We start from the raw sequence: 17,145 nt of genomic DNA, 5'->3' as shown, positions 1-17,145 counted from the left end.
CTAATCACAGCGCCCGCTGTTCGCCTAAACTGATGTGCGCCGCCTCTCGGAGAATAGAGGCCTTCCGTGAATTCTAGTTTTGCCAGTTGACTTTAAAGCTATATACAAAACTTAATACTGCATATTGATAACAAAGACAGCAGAACAGCCACTTCGTCCATAACATTGATTCTCCCAATTGTAGCACCCGATATGCCGAATAACAGCGAGATCCGATGTGTCCGATCGCTGAATACGGAAGACTCGTTTCGGTAGCGGTCAGCAAGAGTTACTGCGTGAAACATGCTAAGCCTGAGCCAAGGAAGTGTCAGGCACTTCACGTCCAAGGACCGGGTGCATTGCTCGCAATTAAACATTGTTCAAAACATTTCATATGGACTATGATTGTAGCACAATTGCAATTCAACAGATAGAAAAACAAGGAATCTAGCCTTCTCTTTCTAGGCGAATTTTGAAAGTCAATGGTTGTTGATAGGAGTAGAATAGCGCCGATGCCAGGGCAAAACGGTCAGAGCGTTTAACTTTGCTGATGCTACATACAATGCGTATTACCTATTTCATTTACAACAACAATGATCGTACTTTGAACATCCCCCCTTTTAACTCGTTAATCGCAAACTATTCCCAGATCAAGGGCTATATACCCGAGCCTATAGTAATTATGCCCGTAGGCATTGTTACATCGGTAGAAACCATGTTTCATTGACAGACAGCCGAAAAAGAGCCGCCTTGGTCATCTTTGTCACATTTTCTTCTTACACTGCTTATGGGCATTAGGTTGGGCTTAGAGTTGAGTTGACATCAAATGGGGATCAAGTTTCGATTCCCTCAACCAAGGTAGCCAGAACCTTCAATTACTCACCTAGTTTTTCACGCCTTTGTTAAAGGCATCAAATTGTATTCCGAGGGAAGACATATCAGAATTCACGTATCAGAGTTCCTGTTAGCCCTGTCTGCTGAGCAAGCTAGGTTCAATTACTGCGTATTCGTGCACTACGCAGGGCTCTGGACGTCGATTGTTCCAACAAACTGTCCGTGCTAGCCTATGGGCTAACCCTTCAACGTGTGTTAGTAGAAGTCTAATGTAACAAGATCATACTAGATACAGTACAGCGTCTGGCTGGATCCGTATCTGTCAAAAGTTGAGATGCCCTGGTATCGTACTACTCGTGCCGCAGCTGAGCATTAGGAAGGTGTCATTATAATATATTCCTACTGCTACCTAGTATACTGCATGCTATCACATAACATAGCCTCGTCACCGCCTCTGCTAACTCCACATAGCCCGAATCCTACCAGCAAACAAGTGCTATGCCGCAACTCTCGCTAAACTTAACGTTTTTCTTATGCTAAAATAACGCTGCCTAAGAGATCCCTGAAGACCCCCACAGCATTAATCCTGACAATATCTTCCCCTGAGATGAGATGGTTCTACGGAAACCGTCCGGAGTAGCTACATATGGCCCACAAATGTGATTTACATATATGGCAATGGGACGCATCGTGGTGCAAGCCTCGAATCTATCTTGGTGCACTGAGAAGGATCTATTGAACTTTGACGATATATATCATTTTTGCTCACCATTCTTGACAATGTCTGTCTTTCGGCAAGCAGTTACATTCCTGACACTAGGATCTCAGGTCTATGCGTTTTCGTTGCAAACTACATATGACTCGAGTAACTTTCTAAATAAGTTCAATTTTCGCGATGTGCGTACGCAGTGTAGCTGAAGTGGGAATACCGCTAACTATTAAACCGGACAGGCTGCTTATTATTACCCAACCTATCCAGGCGACCCAACGGACGGATCGGTCAATTATCTGAGCAAGGCTGATGCTTTATCGTCTGGAATCGTGAACACAAACAACAACCAAGTTTCTCTTGGCGTAGACTTCACCAACAAGGCACAGCTTATTAAAGATAGCACAACCGTTCATGGCCGAAATAGTGTGCGTTTGGAGTCTGTTGACACCTGGAGCTCAGGTATCATGATAGCAGATATCGCGCACATGCCAGGAACGGCGTGTGGTGTCTGGCCGGCATTGTGAGTTATGCTAATATGCCTCTTCCAATACTGAAACGCAAGATTGTTAATTTACTATACTCAGCTGGGCATACAACTTTGACGAAAATCCCGTCGGAGAGATTGACATTATTGAGAATATCAACAATCCGACTCAGAATATTGTTTCTCTACACACCTGTGGCCAGTGTACTTTCACCAACATTGGTGGCACGGAGGGAAGATCTAATTGTAACAACGGGGGGGACGATATCGCAACAATGCGAAGACGGAACAAACTTGTTGGTCGCCGAAACACGTCTTCAAGCTATGTACGAGGTGCTAATGAACTTCTTAGTGACGGATGTGGTAATACGATGACCAAAGGTTCCTACGGACCTACATTTAACTCAGCTGGAGGCGGCGTTTATGCTACATGGCTGGCGAGTGATGCTCTTAAGCTGTACTGGTGGAAGAGAAGCGATATCCCCGCGGACATTACCAGTGGTAACCCTGATCCTACTAAATGGGGCACCCCTGCTTCACAATTTACCAGCGGCAGCAATTGCAACATTGGGAAATACTTCAAAGATTTAACGATTGTAAGTTCTTTTGGTGTGCTTCTTTTGCATTTGATTCGTTACTAACTTTTGCTAGATCATCAACACCGATTTCTGCGGCGCCAGTATAGACCAGGGCACCTGGGACTCCGGTTGCTCACAGTCTACTGGCGCGAGTACCTGCGACGATTACATTACTAATAATCCCCAAGCGTTCAAAGATTCCTACTGGTTGTTCAACTCCATCAAGATCTATAACTAAGAGATTGGACAAATGGACTACCTGAAACCTTCAATATAGGGTTATCTACTGTTTTGTAAATATTCATTTTAATGAAGATAAATGCTTATAATATTTGAACACTCTGGCTGTTGCTGGATTGTTATTAAAGCTATGATTATCACCATCACTGCATCTCCGGTCCTGTTCTAGAATTGAACTATTCATTACTAGTCTTTAGTATCTTGGTGTCAGATCACAGGGACAAAGAAGCAGTGACGCAACTAGCTAGAACTTAGTTGCCACAAAGAAATGAGCATATTAAGAGGACAAAGCCACATCTTCATAAAAACAAGAAGGGGCAGAGATAAATATAGTCCTTTTAGAGACCTAACTGCAGTCTATCTACAGGTTCGCAACTGACCCACTTGATCCTTTATCACTCTTCTTTGTGACACAGCCCTGACACTTGGCTAGATATATAAATCCAAGAAACAATGGCACGAAACGCAGAAATACCCACCATGGTACTTGATCCGCAAGATTCCATTTATATTGCAAATTTGCTGCCGCCATGAAAACTCTTATAGCCTCTATAATTGTTATTTCACTCCATAGTGTCAATAGAACTTTGGGATGGATATACTTAGATACTGTTCGTGCTCTACGGATGATGAGCCTATATCCTACACGGAATACTCGGACGGCCTTGAAAAAGCTAGGTTTGACTATTCACTCTATTAGACTTTATTCCTATCCTGCTACCTTGGGTATATTCCCGCGATTGCATGCGCACACTGATGCATCGAGTTTCAGAGCCGCTTTATATGGCGCCAATGCAATCAACAACAAGAGGGCCCAAACTTTCAGTATACAGTAGTTTAGCTTGGGTCTACATTTTATCAATCTCATCGTGATGAGTATCTCTAGTGCCACCGGTGGTGTCGACTGGCAGTGGTGGTAACATCGTCGTTTTCGACACCCAGCAAAGCGGCCTTCATCCTCTACATTATCAGCATCATAAGTATCACTTCTCTTTCTTCGGTTCATATAGTCACGGAAACAAAGCGCTTCGCAAAAGTAATACAACGCTATTTTGTTACCATAGCCTACTAATGATGAGAAACTACTTTATCTAGAATCTTCCTTACAGAAACAACTCTCATGGGTTATACATTCCTGGAAGCTCTATTCATAAGAAACAAATATGCGGGGTTACATGTCAAAGGAAGAAGCCACTTGCGCTTAGTTACGCCACGTCGTACCACCCAGTCGTTAGACTCGATCGCGACAGCTTCCATGACTACCTTCAAGCCTTTGATTGGCTTAAATCTCGATGGCATCCAACTTTGATTCGCAGATATGAGCTGTGGCCGCCCGAGCTGAGAGCTAGATAGCAAAGTCAAATTTAGTCTACCCAATTACATTTGTTGAAATATCCAATAGATTGAATCGAATTCTCTTCTTAAAGTGCCTCTGTTACACGCATTTGTAGTGTAGATTAGGCATTCCGGTAAACTCACAAATTTGCTGCTTTGCTGCACGCCATGCATTCTCTGGTCCGCGATTCGGCTTTTGGTGCATTGGTACGATGGATAACGAAGCGCGAGCTGCTGAAATATCCCGATGAAAAAGCAGATTTTCATTATCGAGATCTGTATATGAATGATGGCCCCAGAGAGCCAACACCGCCGCCCATTCTAAGGGTCGTCAACCATTCGCAACAGGATCTCAGACATGATGAGCAAAGCCCCCCAGTCGCGCCGGCGTCAGAAGAAACAAGCTCGCTTTCGACGGAAGACGAAACCGAGCTTGATCTTGACTGCCAAGTTCTGTCCCAGATCGTCTCTCGGCCTCGGATGTCGCATGTTGAATCATACGCCAGCCTAGAAAAGGCATATTCAGACGCAGCATTGCAAACAAATGCAAGAGCGCAGCATTCCACGATCCAGCCAAAGAAACTGGAGAATGGAACTATTGTTGTTGACTGGTACACAACCGATGATTCCGAGAATCCACAAAATTGGTCGTCCCGGAAGAAACTCTTCGTTGTGCTTCAAATCTATCTCTATACACTTGCGGTGTACATTGGATCTGCTATAATAACGCCGTCTCAGCCCTTTATTGAAGCACGATTCGGAGTTACACCCGAGGTTGCATCAATGGGTCTTTCTCTCTATGTTCTTGGCTATGGCATCGGGCCACTAATTCTCTCTCCTCTCTCTGAGATTCCAATCATTGGCCGCAATCCACCGTATATCATCACCTTTGGCATCTTTGTTGCAATTTCGGCCGGTACAGCCGTCGTCGATAACTTTCCAGCATTGATCGTCTTGCGTTTCCTGCAAGGATTCTTTGGCTCCCCATGTTTAGCGACCGGTGGCGCAAGTCTCGGTGATATCTACAACCTCATCAAGCTGCCATATGCACTGACGGGCTGGGCTGCATTCGCCACTGCCGGCCCAGCACTCGGTCCTGTTATCTCAGGCTTCTCAGTCTCAGCTACAAATTGGCACTGGTCATTATGGGAGATTCTCTGGCTTGCCAGCCCTGTCTTTGTACTCATGTTCTTTTGTCTGCCAGAGACATCCACAGCAACGATTCTACTTCGGCGTGCTAGGCGACTCCGTCGATTAGCTAACAGTCATAACTTACGATCTGAATCGGAAAACGAACAAGCTGCGCTTACTGTCAACGAAGTCATCGTGCAGAGCCTATGGCGGCCTCTTCAAATCAATCTGTATGACCCATCGGTGCTCTTCACTAGCCTATATATAGGCCTCATGTACGGAATTTTCTACTCCTTCTTCGAAGTGTTCCCGTTCGTCTATGCTACAGGCCTCCCTGGTCTCGCGTCTCCGACGAATGGTTATGGATTGAATGCTGGTCAAGTCGGCCTTATTTTCCTCTCCATTAGTGTTGGTGTTGCCATTGCAATACTTGGCTACCTCGCATATCTATGGTTCGTCTTTGAACCCGAAGTGAAGACACAGGGATTGGGTGAACCCGAGCGCCGACTTATCTGTGGTCTTCCTGCTAGCTTTCTCGTCCCAATGGGCCTCTTTATGTTTGGCTGGACAGGAAACTCTAGCCCAGAAATACCGTGGATCGTTCCGACAATCGGCATCACAATTGTTGTCATTGGCATCTTCATCATCTTTCAGGTCGTCTTCATCTACATCGCGCTTGCTTATCCCAGATATAGCGCCAGTTTATTTGCAGCAAATGACTTTGCGCGTAGCAGCATAGCTTGTGGCGCAATTCATTTTTCGCGGCCGCTGTTCATAAACCTGGGAGTCGGGAAAGGGGTCAGTTTATTGGCTGGATTGAGCTGTGCGGGCGTGATTGGCATATTCGTGCTCTATTTCTACGGAGGAGCCTTGAGACGAAGAAGCAGATTTGCTGCAACCTAAGTCGCAGAGATATGCTCACTCTGTACTTTGTACACCTGCAAGCTGATTCAACGGCAGTATGAGTACTTGTAAAGGGACTTTTAACTTATCAGGTAGCTACAAATGAACTCATTTGTGGGTGCATTGATATGCCAAGTACCTATACTTTGAAAAGCGGAAATTCAGTGTTACCCCAGCTGTCACCAGGCAGCCTTTTACTTTTATGACAGGCTGGGGGCCCACGTGCCAAAAGACGGCTTTTTATGCATAATGACGCCGGGCGCCATGCGCGTAGCATTTAGATGTTACATCGAGCCCCTTGGCAAGGGGAACGAAGAGATCTCCAGATTGGAGAAGAAGAATCTCACCTTCTGCGCAGGTGGCCAGCTTCCTCGCCACGAAATAAGTATAGCGCCAAACAGACGCAAGGCATCGCGATAAGATCTATCGCAAGGGTTCAAAGCTGGGATTTAACACCATCCTTGTTGACGAAAATCTCCGTTGGAGGTTTTGTTTAGACAAAAATATGACATATAATGCGGTTGTTGCGGTGCCTTGGTCGGGTCCTAGAGATACCACAAAGATAAAACACAAGCCGCTTACTATAGCTTGGATACGATAATTGGAGCATTAAAAAGGGTTCTTCTCCCTAGCCCCAGGAACGAAAGGCCAGATATGAGAAAAGCTGGTCACAACTTTCTCCTTCATATTGTCGGCTTATAACTCTGACTAGGCCTGAAAATGTCCATGTAACGTGGGAGCTGAAGCGAGAACCTACCCTGAAATCACCGTTAAAGCGCCGAGGCCGAAGCCGATTTACAAACCACAGGGGCTATTCTGCTCAGTATGAACAATGGATGCGAGATCCGAGCGGATTTACCACCCAAACGCAACCTCAATACACGGACAATTGCACAGCCTTACACAACCGACGGATGGCTTTGCTATCAGGCAAAGCCGTTGAGATCTGAAAACTGCCTCCTGAGATTGTATGAATAAAACCTGAGCAAATTATCTACAACATTTGGCGGTATCGAGCAAAAAATGCCAGCTTGCTTGCTATACAGTCTAAATAAAAAATATCCAGCTCTCTTTCGGCACCAAATCACCAACTCCTATCAGATTAGTTGGCAGGCAGCTCCAGAAGACGCTTGAGGACGTCGTCATCGCTTGGATTTCCCTCTCCCTTAATGGCATCGTACGCAGGCAAGAGAATAGTCTTCTCGATGTCCTTGTACTTTCCATCTGCAACATAAACCACGGTGCCCTGTCTGGAGCCATCAACCATGAGATAAGCCGCAGCGCGTGCAACCACCAAAGCGGGTTGCGGCACGTGTGAGATGCCTCTCATGAGGCCCTCCAAGTCTGGGAGAACGTTGCTTGTCGTCCATGATGGCATCAGAGTGTTGATGCGAATAGGAACTCCCGCAACTTCTGCAACCCGTGCAAGGCCTCTGCCAAAACCGAGGACGCCATGCTTGGCCGCGGCTACATGATTCGGTCAGTATAATGAGACTTCTACCAAAGACATAGTGCTTTGCTCTTTACTCACAGTAATCGATAGCTCGAAGGGGCTGTAGACCGGTGCTGGATCCCATGAGAACAATGCTGCCGCCTTCAGGTTGCTCCTTCATGTAGTGAACGGCCAGAGAAGCTGTGTTGATAAGGCCTCTCAAGCCAATATCCATGAGTTCGTGTGAGGGCTCCTTCAGGTTGCCCTGCTCATCTGTCTCAAGAGCCAAGTAGTTGGCACGGGGGCCGATACCGGCATTGGCAAAGATGCAATCGATGCGACCAAAGTGCTCCTTGGCTTTCTTGAACAGCACGGTCAGGTCATTCCAGCTGGCCACGTTGGTCTTCACAAACAGGAAGGCAGGTGTTTCTGCCGACTCAGAGGCCGGTGGCGGGTTGACATCGCCGCTGACTACTGATGCTCCCAATGAGAGCAGCAGCTTAACTGTGGCCAGGCCAATACCTGATGAGCCGCCTATAGAAGGTAGGATGGTCAGCTCGAGACAAGAGACATTACAACAGCAAAATAGCTCAAGGAGGTGAATTGATCGTACCTGTGAGGACAACGACCTTGCCCTTGAGGCTGCTCAAATCCTCGTCATTGATGATGAACTCAGACATGGTAGTGAGATAAGATAAGATCTCCGGCAACGGTGGAGGCTGTGAGACAGGCAGATGTCAAGAAAATGTGATATCGAACAATTAAGATTTGATGGATGGCCAGAGAATTGAGATCTGGAAGGATTGAGGACAGGCAAGGGGCGGAGGAAAGTCACCGCCTATCACATATAGCTTTATACCCACTGGTCAACTAGCGGTGTTCCTTGTCCACTGCATGAACAAGGAAAAAACCGTTGTAACCCCTTTGCCTGGGGTGCTGTGGTGAAACGAGTTAGCCGGGCCTGTACCCCACACGCATTCGCAGGAGCTCGCAGAAAACCGGTGCGCGGTCCGGCACTCGCCAGATGGCGGAAGGCAAGAGAGCGACTCGATTACGGAGTATGATGCCCAATTAACGCTCAAAAGTGGGCTGCGCGTCGCTAAACTTTTCCTTCCACTTTTCTTCCACCGCATGAATGCTCTTATTAAGGGTTGCATCCCGGTGGAACGACGCAGGGGGGCACTCGAGTAATGGACGGCAAGCGTGCATGCCGAAGAAGAAAAAACGGTGCAGGGGGTGCTCGAGTAATGAACACCAAGCTTGGCAGTGCCGTGACAAGTAGCGGAAGGAAAAGAGTGGCACGCTTAAACCCAATTTACATGCAAAAGTGGACTTGCCTGTCGCGGTTCTTCTTCCACGACATGGGCTAAAGGAAACTAGAGGGAAATCACCGCCGGTCTGCCGCCATAACGTACGTAAAGTCGTTGAGCATTTATGTGTGCTCAACGGCAGTTTCCTCCTCACCCCTTGCTTAGACCGAAAACAAGAAATGACAAGCGCAGTTTTATTTTCACTATGGTCTCATCCGTGCCGATCTTCTTAGTCTAGAGGATGAGAAGTCGTTGTTTATTTTACAACTCTGTTTCTCCTCTGCAAATGTGCAAATCTTCAACTCTTCTTCTCCATATTCTCTTAAACTCCCTTAGCTAGCAATTCTCAGTCGTCTGCCCATCATGGTTCAGCCGGCGGGGGATGGCGTCCAGCTTCTCTATGCCTCGATCGTGCTGCTTGTGCTGACTTGGCTGACGTTCATTCTACGAATGTCAGTGCGAGTTTGGCGAAATGCCTCGGGCTGGGACGACTTGTTGATGTTTATAGGCCTTGTACGTGCATAACCAGCCAACGAACCTCGACAAGATTTCTAATCCTTTGCAGCTTCTCTTTACGGTAACAGCTTCCCTATGCATTGTCTGCTGCTTCCTCGGATCTGGTCAGCTTGCTGTCCATCTGAGTAAGAGTGATATCATGCATGGAACCAAGGTGTGTGCTCTCGCCCTCCTCGATAGCCAACTCGAATATGAATATAGTGAAACTGATTCTTGGCAAAGAACTTTTTCATCGCCGAATTCTTTTACTCCTCTAGCACTGTCTTCATCAAGAGCAGCATCGCCATAACGCTTTACCGAATTGCCGACGCTCGCCGCCGTTACAAGTGGACTATCTGGGCCGTCATAATCGCCACGAGCATTTCCGCCATCGTATTCATAGTCGGCATTTCCAACATTTGCCATCCCATCACCACTCTATGGGGCGAAACTACTACCGGCACATGCAATCTCGAGCTGAATAGCGACGTCAGTTTCTTCTTTTCTGCCATCGAGATTATAACGGATTGGACTCTGGCAATTTTGCCTGCGGCCTTGTTGTGGAAAATCCAGATGAAACCCACGGTTAAGTTTTCAGTAGCCATTATTCTTGGCATGGGTGCTTTGTATGTCTGCGAATCCTTCTTCCCCTGACAGAAAACAGCCCCCACCCATATCGTTTTGCCACCACCATGTACAAACCAGGGTATACGAGCTAGCTAACCCTTTACCAGTGCAAGTTGCGCGACAATCGTCCGACTTCGCTATCTAACTCTCTACAGCAACCCCACAGAATTCATGTTCGGAACCGGGAAGATCGGCCTCTGGTCCGTTATCGAAGAAGGCATTGGCATCATCGCAGGCTCGCTGCATGCCCTTCGTCCTCTCCTCTCTCTCCCCATCTTCGGCGGCTCCTCCAACCGCGGCACGTCGGGCTCATCTTCGGCGAACAAATTCATGTCGTCAAGGAGTGGACATCAAGATAGGCGCGCGGACATCAATATGGATACGTTCCATCAGCTGGGGGACACAGATGGGGATGGGGATGGGGAGAGCTCCAAACACATCTTGAAGGAGACGAAAGTCACAATGACAAGAAGCAACCGAGCTGCTTCACCAGGAGCATATGGCAGGAGCCAGGTCCTGGGGTGGAAGCAGAACAACTATGAGACCTGATTTAGAACTGATCTCTGTTGGCCAGATAGAAAATGCTTTTTAAATAGCTTGGGTTTATAGAAGAATAGCCAATTACTTTTTACCATAAATTTTATACATTATAATTACCTCATCCTCTCTTTGTTATTGGTCATATTAGATACTGGTTGACAAAGTCATTTAAACGACACTCTTGCCTCTACCAGCTTTTAACTAGTCGAAGCACTAGCGATGAACTCTCCGTTCTAAATCCTTTGTCATAATAATTGAAGACTCTTTCAGAAGGGTCTCAACAGAAAAAGCGAGATTAGGGAGCGGGGGACCAGAAGAGAAATGGCTTCGGCTGGCTGGAGAACGCATTCACTGCGAACCGTTTTGTTAAGAAAAAAAGAGCATATCCTCGGATGATCCTCACGCAGCACATCCAAAAGTGGCCTGGTCCTATATTTCTCGATGTCATTATAGTATGAGTGTAATATTATAGCCCCCACTTAGTGCAATTATGTAGGAAAACTGTTTGAACTGTCGTCGACAAAGTTAATAGCAGCTTTGCAGCCTATGTACGCCTATAGTACCTCTATACATGGGCTGTTTTTAGGCTTTATTACTTTCGTGTTGGGACAACTCGTTATTGTTTCCTAGTAATGATTCTGGCGATTCACACGTACCCGGGCATGCGGTGGACAAATTACATCGCCGCCTATTGCATACAGTTCTATAGCAGCAGACCGGCGGTGTTTTTGTCCCCCACATCCCGGATAGCTTGATCTTAGGCAGCCATGGTAAAAATCAATAGCTACCTAGCCTAGGGGTATAGCCTTGAAATCGTCTAGTACGTGTAGATTGCGTCTTTCCTGTCGCTGGAAGCTACATGTGAGTGAGTGCGAAACCAAAAGGTTAACATTGTAGTTAACCCATCAGTGAGTACGCTGAGTGTTCTGTGACCTTTACACCACTTTGTACTGCATTCTAAGTGTTGGCGGCTCGCGGGCTCCGTATCGTGAGCATGCTTACCTTTACTGTACCAACAGACGATCAAAAATCCGCACTTGCCACTGCCTAGCGAAGCATATTATCCGTCAGAGTCAGCGAAAATAGGCTTTTCTATTTCACACCCAATATACATGTATACATTACAGCCATCGGATCCCGCCATAGCAGCAAAAGGTTTCGGGGCAACATCGCTCCTAATATCATCTCCTTCATTCCTTCTTTCTTATATCGAGGACGATGGCTGGGATAAGTCATGGCAAAATCACCTGAATAACCCTCATCCAGGGCCTGAATCTTATGAATGCAATTGTGATAGGCCATCTCAGTGGCTCGATATTGCATTCTTTCGCCCCGCTGTTGCGTCCGCATATCCCGTAACAAAGTTTTACATGTAATATTATAGTATCACTTTCCTCCAATGACTTGCATCTTGACTTTCTGCTCGCCCGAAGTAAAATAGTGTAAACACCATGTTGCACAAATTGTTACAATCGCGACTCGCCAGACCTGACTCACCTCAGCAATACTTAGCGCCTCACCAACACATCCGAACAAGCACACCATTGTAGCCACAATATCTATAAACAGAATAGCAATCAGGGCTTTTGCGATCCTCTCATTTTAAGACCATAAGCGACCCTGTGTAGGCATAAATCCGTACTGTGGATGGCCAGTGATGATGCTGAACAGCCAAGTGCTCTGGGCCGACCATCTCGCGAAGTTGTTATGCGTTGCCTGTAATGATATCCCCGTACTTCTGGTGAGTGTCGACAATGACGAAGAACTTGAGGCTCCATTGAAAATCCTGAGGGCAAAGTCAATGTAGATAGAAACGATGAAAATTAAAACTTCTCGTCGCTTCCATGCTGATGGTTTGTTCAGAGACAGTGTATTCGCCTCAAACCCAAAAGAGCTCAGCCACAAACACAAAATGTGTGAGAAGATTCAAGATTAATCACCAAAGACATAGGGGCGCGTCGTCTGAAGTTATGGAATTGTAGTTCCACATAGACCAGAGGCCAAGACATTGCCACAATACAGCTGTTTCGTAGACCAGATAGCTTTAGCTCTGCTCAAATGTCTGACGCGAAATCTGTATGGCCTGAATTAAGGGCGCTAGGACTCCTTGGCTAAGTTGTATCATGTCTGCAGTAGAGCTGGTAGTCGTAGAAGGTTTAACTGCGATCCGCAATTTGCAATGTTCAAAGCAGGGTCGTCATTCATCCCATCGCCAATAACGGCGACGATATGTCCACGAGATTGTAGGATCCGCACAATTCGCCCTTTGTTTTCGGGAAGCACCTCTACAAAGCCAGGGATAGTCTCGATACGTGTGGAGATTTCTGCATTGGCTGAGCCTTGAGCGAGCTGCAGAGCGCCATCCCCACAAGATAGGACCTCCCCTTCCAAGCCGACAAGCTTCATTGTATAGGCTGTATCTGCAGGTAAACCCTGTACGGAACTTGACCGATAGACCTAGAGACTTTGCAAGCCGTATGCTCGCTACGCTATCATATCGTGGAATGAACCCCAATAGCTCTATTTTGCCATTTTCGCGCCTACGTGCAACGCCAAGGCAGCGGCAGCCTCTCTTTGTAGCTTCGTTAACACTACTCTTATATCTATTGACAACACCGTCTAGGACGGTAGAATTATGTTGAAGGACATGTTCTAAAAAATGATTTGGTGCACCTTTGTAACAAAGTATTCTTTCCCCGGTTGGCAACTCTACTGAGGCCGACGAACTCCTAGTTTCACCGCTGAAAGGCGATCGACTAAGAATGCTACAGCGATTGATCCCGGCTTCTCGGGTAGTAGTGCACCTCGACTTTTGAAACAACAAGTCGCCGCTATTCATCTCCTTAAACATCTAGTCAGGCCAAGTTTCTGGCTGGCCTGGGACGATTCACTGCTCGAACCTTGGTCCACGCGTGCCTGGACATTTCAAGAAGGCATTTTGTCCCATCGCCTCCTGTACCTGTCACACGACTCCTGGTCAATGGCTTCAACTGCAGAAAGCTCACGTTCCCGAAAGATGGCTTGTTTGCATTTGCTGGTACTCTGCCGAGCTGGAGCTGGGCGGGCTGGGAAACTGAAGTTGTCTGGCCGTTTACCTGGAATTTGACAACAGATTCATCAGCACCAGCTCCTGTGATCTTAGGCTACATTAGGCCCATCCTTTTCGTATGCGAATTCGAGTGGAGATGATATCAACATCCCATCAGAGTGTTCAGCACTCGCTATTGCCGGAATGGATCTGGAGTGTCCTTTGCTGGTGGAGCCACAGCATCTGGCCGGATGCCAATAGTGACTTCACAAACCAACGCGATATCGCTTATCTTACACATCCATCAGACATGTCTCAAAAGTTTTGGTTTCCTACACTAGTCAGCAATCGTTATTGGGCGCCTCTCTCGATTGACAAAGTGAAGTTCTGGGGCATGGTTGGCCAATTTCGACTTGGCTAAGTGCGTCTATAGATTTTACGCTGGATGAAACTCGCGCTAATACCTTGTGGTAGCATGATGAAGATGATGTAGAGTATTAGAAATCATTGAAGAACAGCATGCCTATCGACCTTGTAGTTATCATAGGGTGTGTGGTGGCCAAAGATGATCACTCTTGGTGGGATCCTCGTACCATTGGAAACTCTGTCCATGGAGGATCTCCAGAAACCAGAAAGAACACAGCATATTTAAAATGTGCTGTGGATAAATCGTGAAGGAGAGATTGCATATCGCAAAGGAAGCGGTAAAGTGGATCGCTTTATCTGGGGCAAAGTTGTCGGTGAAGTTGAATCTGCTATATTACTTGGCTAGTTGCTAGGCAGCTCTAGAAATCATAATTTGATAAGGTATTTTACATCTTTCAATTCCTCAGGAATATTTTAATTTATGCCTGAGCTAGTATGATAGCTTTCGTCGGGAAATTCGAAGTTATAGACCCAAGGGTAATATAGGTCCGGTATTTCTTGAGGCACCGAAAACCCCGATGAACTGAAGCCATCAAGTAGCGATGCGTCAGAGAAATTCTCAATTATCAAGCTATTGCCTTCAACCCCTTCAATTTCTGTTCCCAGCCCTTCTTGTGGTGCTATATTTATTAATCCTGCCTGAGACGGCTGAGCAGCATTTCCCTTGCTCGGAGAGGTCCGAGATCGAGCTGCACGGGCTTTTTTAATCAGCCTCCGCAATGGCTTATATGCATCGCAAAATATTTCGTCAATATCTGACACGCCATTTGGATTGATACCGGTTCTCTTTTGGGCAATATTTGAGAGCTTGAGACCCAGTTGGAGAGTGGCATCAACCGCATTCCACGCCCTCTCTACTTCTTCACTCTCCGGCCGAACACATAAAGCAGAAAGCAGAAACGCAAGTGCATACCATTGAATATATGTCTCGCATAGCCATCTCCATTTCTTAGTCTTCTTTTCTGTGTTCAAAGCTAGCCAGTATTCGAGAATCATGATAGAGGAAGTGAATAAATATTCTTGTGTCTCCTTGGGCAGCTCTGTGTAGCCAGCACGACGCAAAGATGGATGATGCGCAACAAGTTGCATTTTTGTGAAGACGATTTGCGCAATGGTATGAATATACCAGGAGAAAGGATCTGATAGATCGCAGTATTTCAAGTAAAGATCGTGAAGTCGTGTTTGGGTTTCAGAAATCTGATTCATCTTTTCTGCTAGATCTTGGTCTTCATCATTTTGCCCTAAGGAACTAGTTGAAGTGTACTGCAGTCGTCGAAATAATGATGTTGCTTCAAATCGAACAAGACTGAAACTCATTTCTGTCAGACCAGTTCTGGGCCGAGGAGCCTCCTTCATATGCACAGCCATATCTGAATCGTTAATGTTGAGCGGTATCAAAGTATCAGCGCCACCATGAGGAAGCGTAGCATCGTGGCCAGAGTCTTCACAGGCACGGGAATCCAGAACACATATGCTCCACCACAGCCTTCGCCTCATTTCCACCGTAAATGGAGACAGATTGAAATGAGTGCCGTCGCGGTGAATGCCAGCATTCTGGGCAAGACGAACTGCCAGAGCAGTGAGACTCCACATGAGTCGGATGCTGCAATGATTCCGTAGACTCATCAGAAATATGACGAGAGCCTGCAATACAATCAATTCGTCAGTTTCGAGGAATTTGGCTCGCGCCAAAGCTTGTTCTGTTGCAAATTTATAAGTATCGATGAGATCGCCCTTGGGACTGCCAAAGGCTTCCCAGCACTCATCTTCCGAAAGGCTCTCTATGGCAGAAAAATAGATGGAGAATATCAGTGCTTCCAACCCTTCCGGTACGCGAGTAGTTTGTTGCACGGCGTGAAGAATTATCGGCTCGGTCGTAGGAATATGCAGAACTTTAATCAAGCGGTCGCAATTTGTCTTGAATAGACGCCAATACAGAAGTGCATGCTGCGGTGACGGATGCAAGCCAGATAAGGACTGTCGATGAGCACGGCCCCCAAATATAAAACTTTGATTGGTAGTTCCAAAATCCAAAGAATTAGGTGTCTTCCACATCTTGGAATCGTCCGGTATATCCATCAATAAACTCTTGAGGTCGTCGACCTATTGAATGGAAGTTGGATTAGGTCAATGTCTTGATGAAATTCATTGCAGCATGATACATACCTCTTCGTCTAGACTTGCCCAGAAACTGCTGCTGATATATCTGCTGCGTCCATCTCCGACTGCCAGCCTGCCAAGCTCTGTCCCTAATTCGGCAACCGCATCGTCTTGTGTTGTTCGGCCTCTGGTCGAATCAGATGGATGGGTAGTCTCACCCCCTGCTGTAATTGCATTGACGCAAGCTTCTGTAGTCTTAGGAGATTGGTGTGTTGCTCCTTGACTGTAATTGTCCCGTAAGATTCCAATAACTCCCTCCAGATGTTGAAGCCTCTCAAGCATACCATGAGCGGTCTTTGGTCGAGTGGAAGGCCGCCTCGGCACAAACAAACAATTAGTACCATCTTTGCGACAATTGATACAAGGGTACAATCTATCGCATTTCTTCTTCTTTCTCCGACAAGACAGGCACGAGTACGGATTCAATTGTGGGTGCTCAGCATTCGATTCGGTTACTCGGCCATCGATTCGCGGGGAACCTGGCTTATCAGCTTCAGTGGGCTGGGCAGCCTGTGCGGAACTCATTTTTGTGTGCTTCGTGTGTTTTTTCTCCTCAAGCTGTCTCGAATGGAAATGCTGGTTTACAGCGAGGTAGTTGCAAGTTGTCGGCCTTTTCGGAGAGCGGAGTCTTGGCAAACACCGCCAGATACACTTGCCGATGAACTGTGGAGATGTGCTAAGGCGAAAAGAGCTGAATTGGGCTTTTGGTGTGAAGACTTTGGCTCCGCCTCGCCTGCTTGACAGAGGTTTCTTAGGTCATCAAGAATATTGTTTATATAACCATTCAATCTTTATTTGAATAGCATCGTTAGCCTTAATTAAAGTTCTCTCGTAATCTGCTCTAGTGCAGCATTGGAATCCAATTAGATGAGTTCGTGGAATGAGTTACTCGATGATCTCATATAGATCAGTTATAGATCAAGCTACTTAG

General features: G+C 46.5%; 6 protein-coding genes across 6 annotated transcripts; 4 read left to right on the top strand and 2 right to left on the bottom strand.

Annotated features, from left to right (window-relative positions):
* Positions 1–1,593: 1,593 nt before the first annotated feature.
* On the top strand, positions 1,594–2,364 carry TrAtP1_012029 (uncharacterized protein; the record flags this gene model as incomplete). Its single annotated transcript, XM_066115364.1, has 4 exons — positions 1,594–1,710; positions 1,765–2,045; positions 2,110–2,305; positions 2,362–2,364. 4 exons carry the CDS (start codon positions 1,594–1,596, stop codon positions 2,362–2,364), a joined length of 597 nt encoding a protein of 198 aa, XP_065971462.1.
* A 16-nt stretch (positions 2,365–2,380) lies between these two features.
* Positions 2,381–2,825, top strand: TrAtP1_012028 (uncharacterized protein; the record flags this gene model as incomplete). Its single annotated transcript, XM_066115363.1, has 2 exons — positions 2,381–2,605; positions 2,661–2,825. The coding sequence occupies 2 exons, from the start codon at positions 2,381–2,383 to the stop codon at positions 2,823–2,825; spliced, it is 390 nt and encodes a 129-aa protein (XP_065971461.1).
* Positions 2,826–4,330: 1,505 nt separating this feature from the next.
* On the top strand, positions 4,331–6,196 carry TrAtP1_012027 (uncharacterized protein; the record flags this gene model as incomplete). Its single annotated transcript, XM_014090509.2, has 1 exon — positions 4,331–6,196. One exon carries the CDS (start codon positions 4,331–4,333, stop codon positions 6,194–6,196), a length of 1,866 nt encoding a protein of 621 aa, XP_013945984.2.
* Positions 6,197–7,142: 946 nt separating this feature from the next.
* Positions 7,143–8,437, bottom strand: TrAtP1_012026 (uncharacterized protein). The gene is made up of 3 exons (XM_014090510.2): positions 8,242–8,437; positions 7,728–8,162; positions 7,143–7,663 (listed from the first exon to the last, which is right to left on the bottom strand). Exons 1-3 carry the CDS (start codon positions 8,306–8,308, stop codon positions 7,299–7,301), a joined length of 867 nt encoding a protein of 288 aa, XP_013945985.1. The 5' UTR covers positions 8,309–8,437; the 3' UTR covers positions 7,143–7,298.
* A 534-nt stretch (positions 8,438–8,971) lies between these two features.
* Positions 8,972–10,736, top strand: TrAtP1_012025 (uncharacterized protein). The gene is made up of 4 exons (XM_014090054.2): positions 8,972–9,451; positions 9,504–9,608; positions 9,677–10,059; positions 10,168–10,736. The coding sequence occupies exons 1-4, from the start codon at positions 9,302–9,304 to the stop codon at positions 10,607–10,609; spliced, it is 1,080 nt and encodes a 359-aa protein (XP_013945529.1). The 5' UTR covers positions 8,972–9,301; the 3' UTR covers positions 10,610–10,736.
* A 3,644-nt stretch (positions 10,737–14,380) lies between these two features.
* TrAtP1_012024 (uncharacterized protein) lies at positions 14,381–16,806 on the bottom strand. The gene is made up of 2 exons (XM_014090511.2): positions 16,221–16,806; positions 14,381–16,157 (listed from the first exon to the last, which is right to left on the bottom strand). Exons 1-2 carry the CDS (start codon positions 16,737–16,739, stop codon positions 14,469–14,471), a joined length of 2,208 nt encoding a protein of 735 aa, XP_013945986.2. The 5' UTR covers positions 16,740–16,806; the 3' UTR covers positions 14,381–14,468.
* Between the last annotated feature and the right edge of the window lie 339 nt (positions 16,807–17,145).

The sequence above is a fragment of the Trichoderma atroviride genome, chromosome 7 (genome assembly GCF_020647795.1).
Source record: "Trichoderma atroviride chromosome 7, complete sequence".
In the NCBI taxonomy this organism is placed as follows: Eukaryota; Fungi; Ascomycota; class Sordariomycetes; order Hypocreales; family Hypocreaceae; genus Trichoderma; species Trichoderma atroviride.
This window is presented reverse-complemented; position numbering and strand designations above follow the sequence as displayed.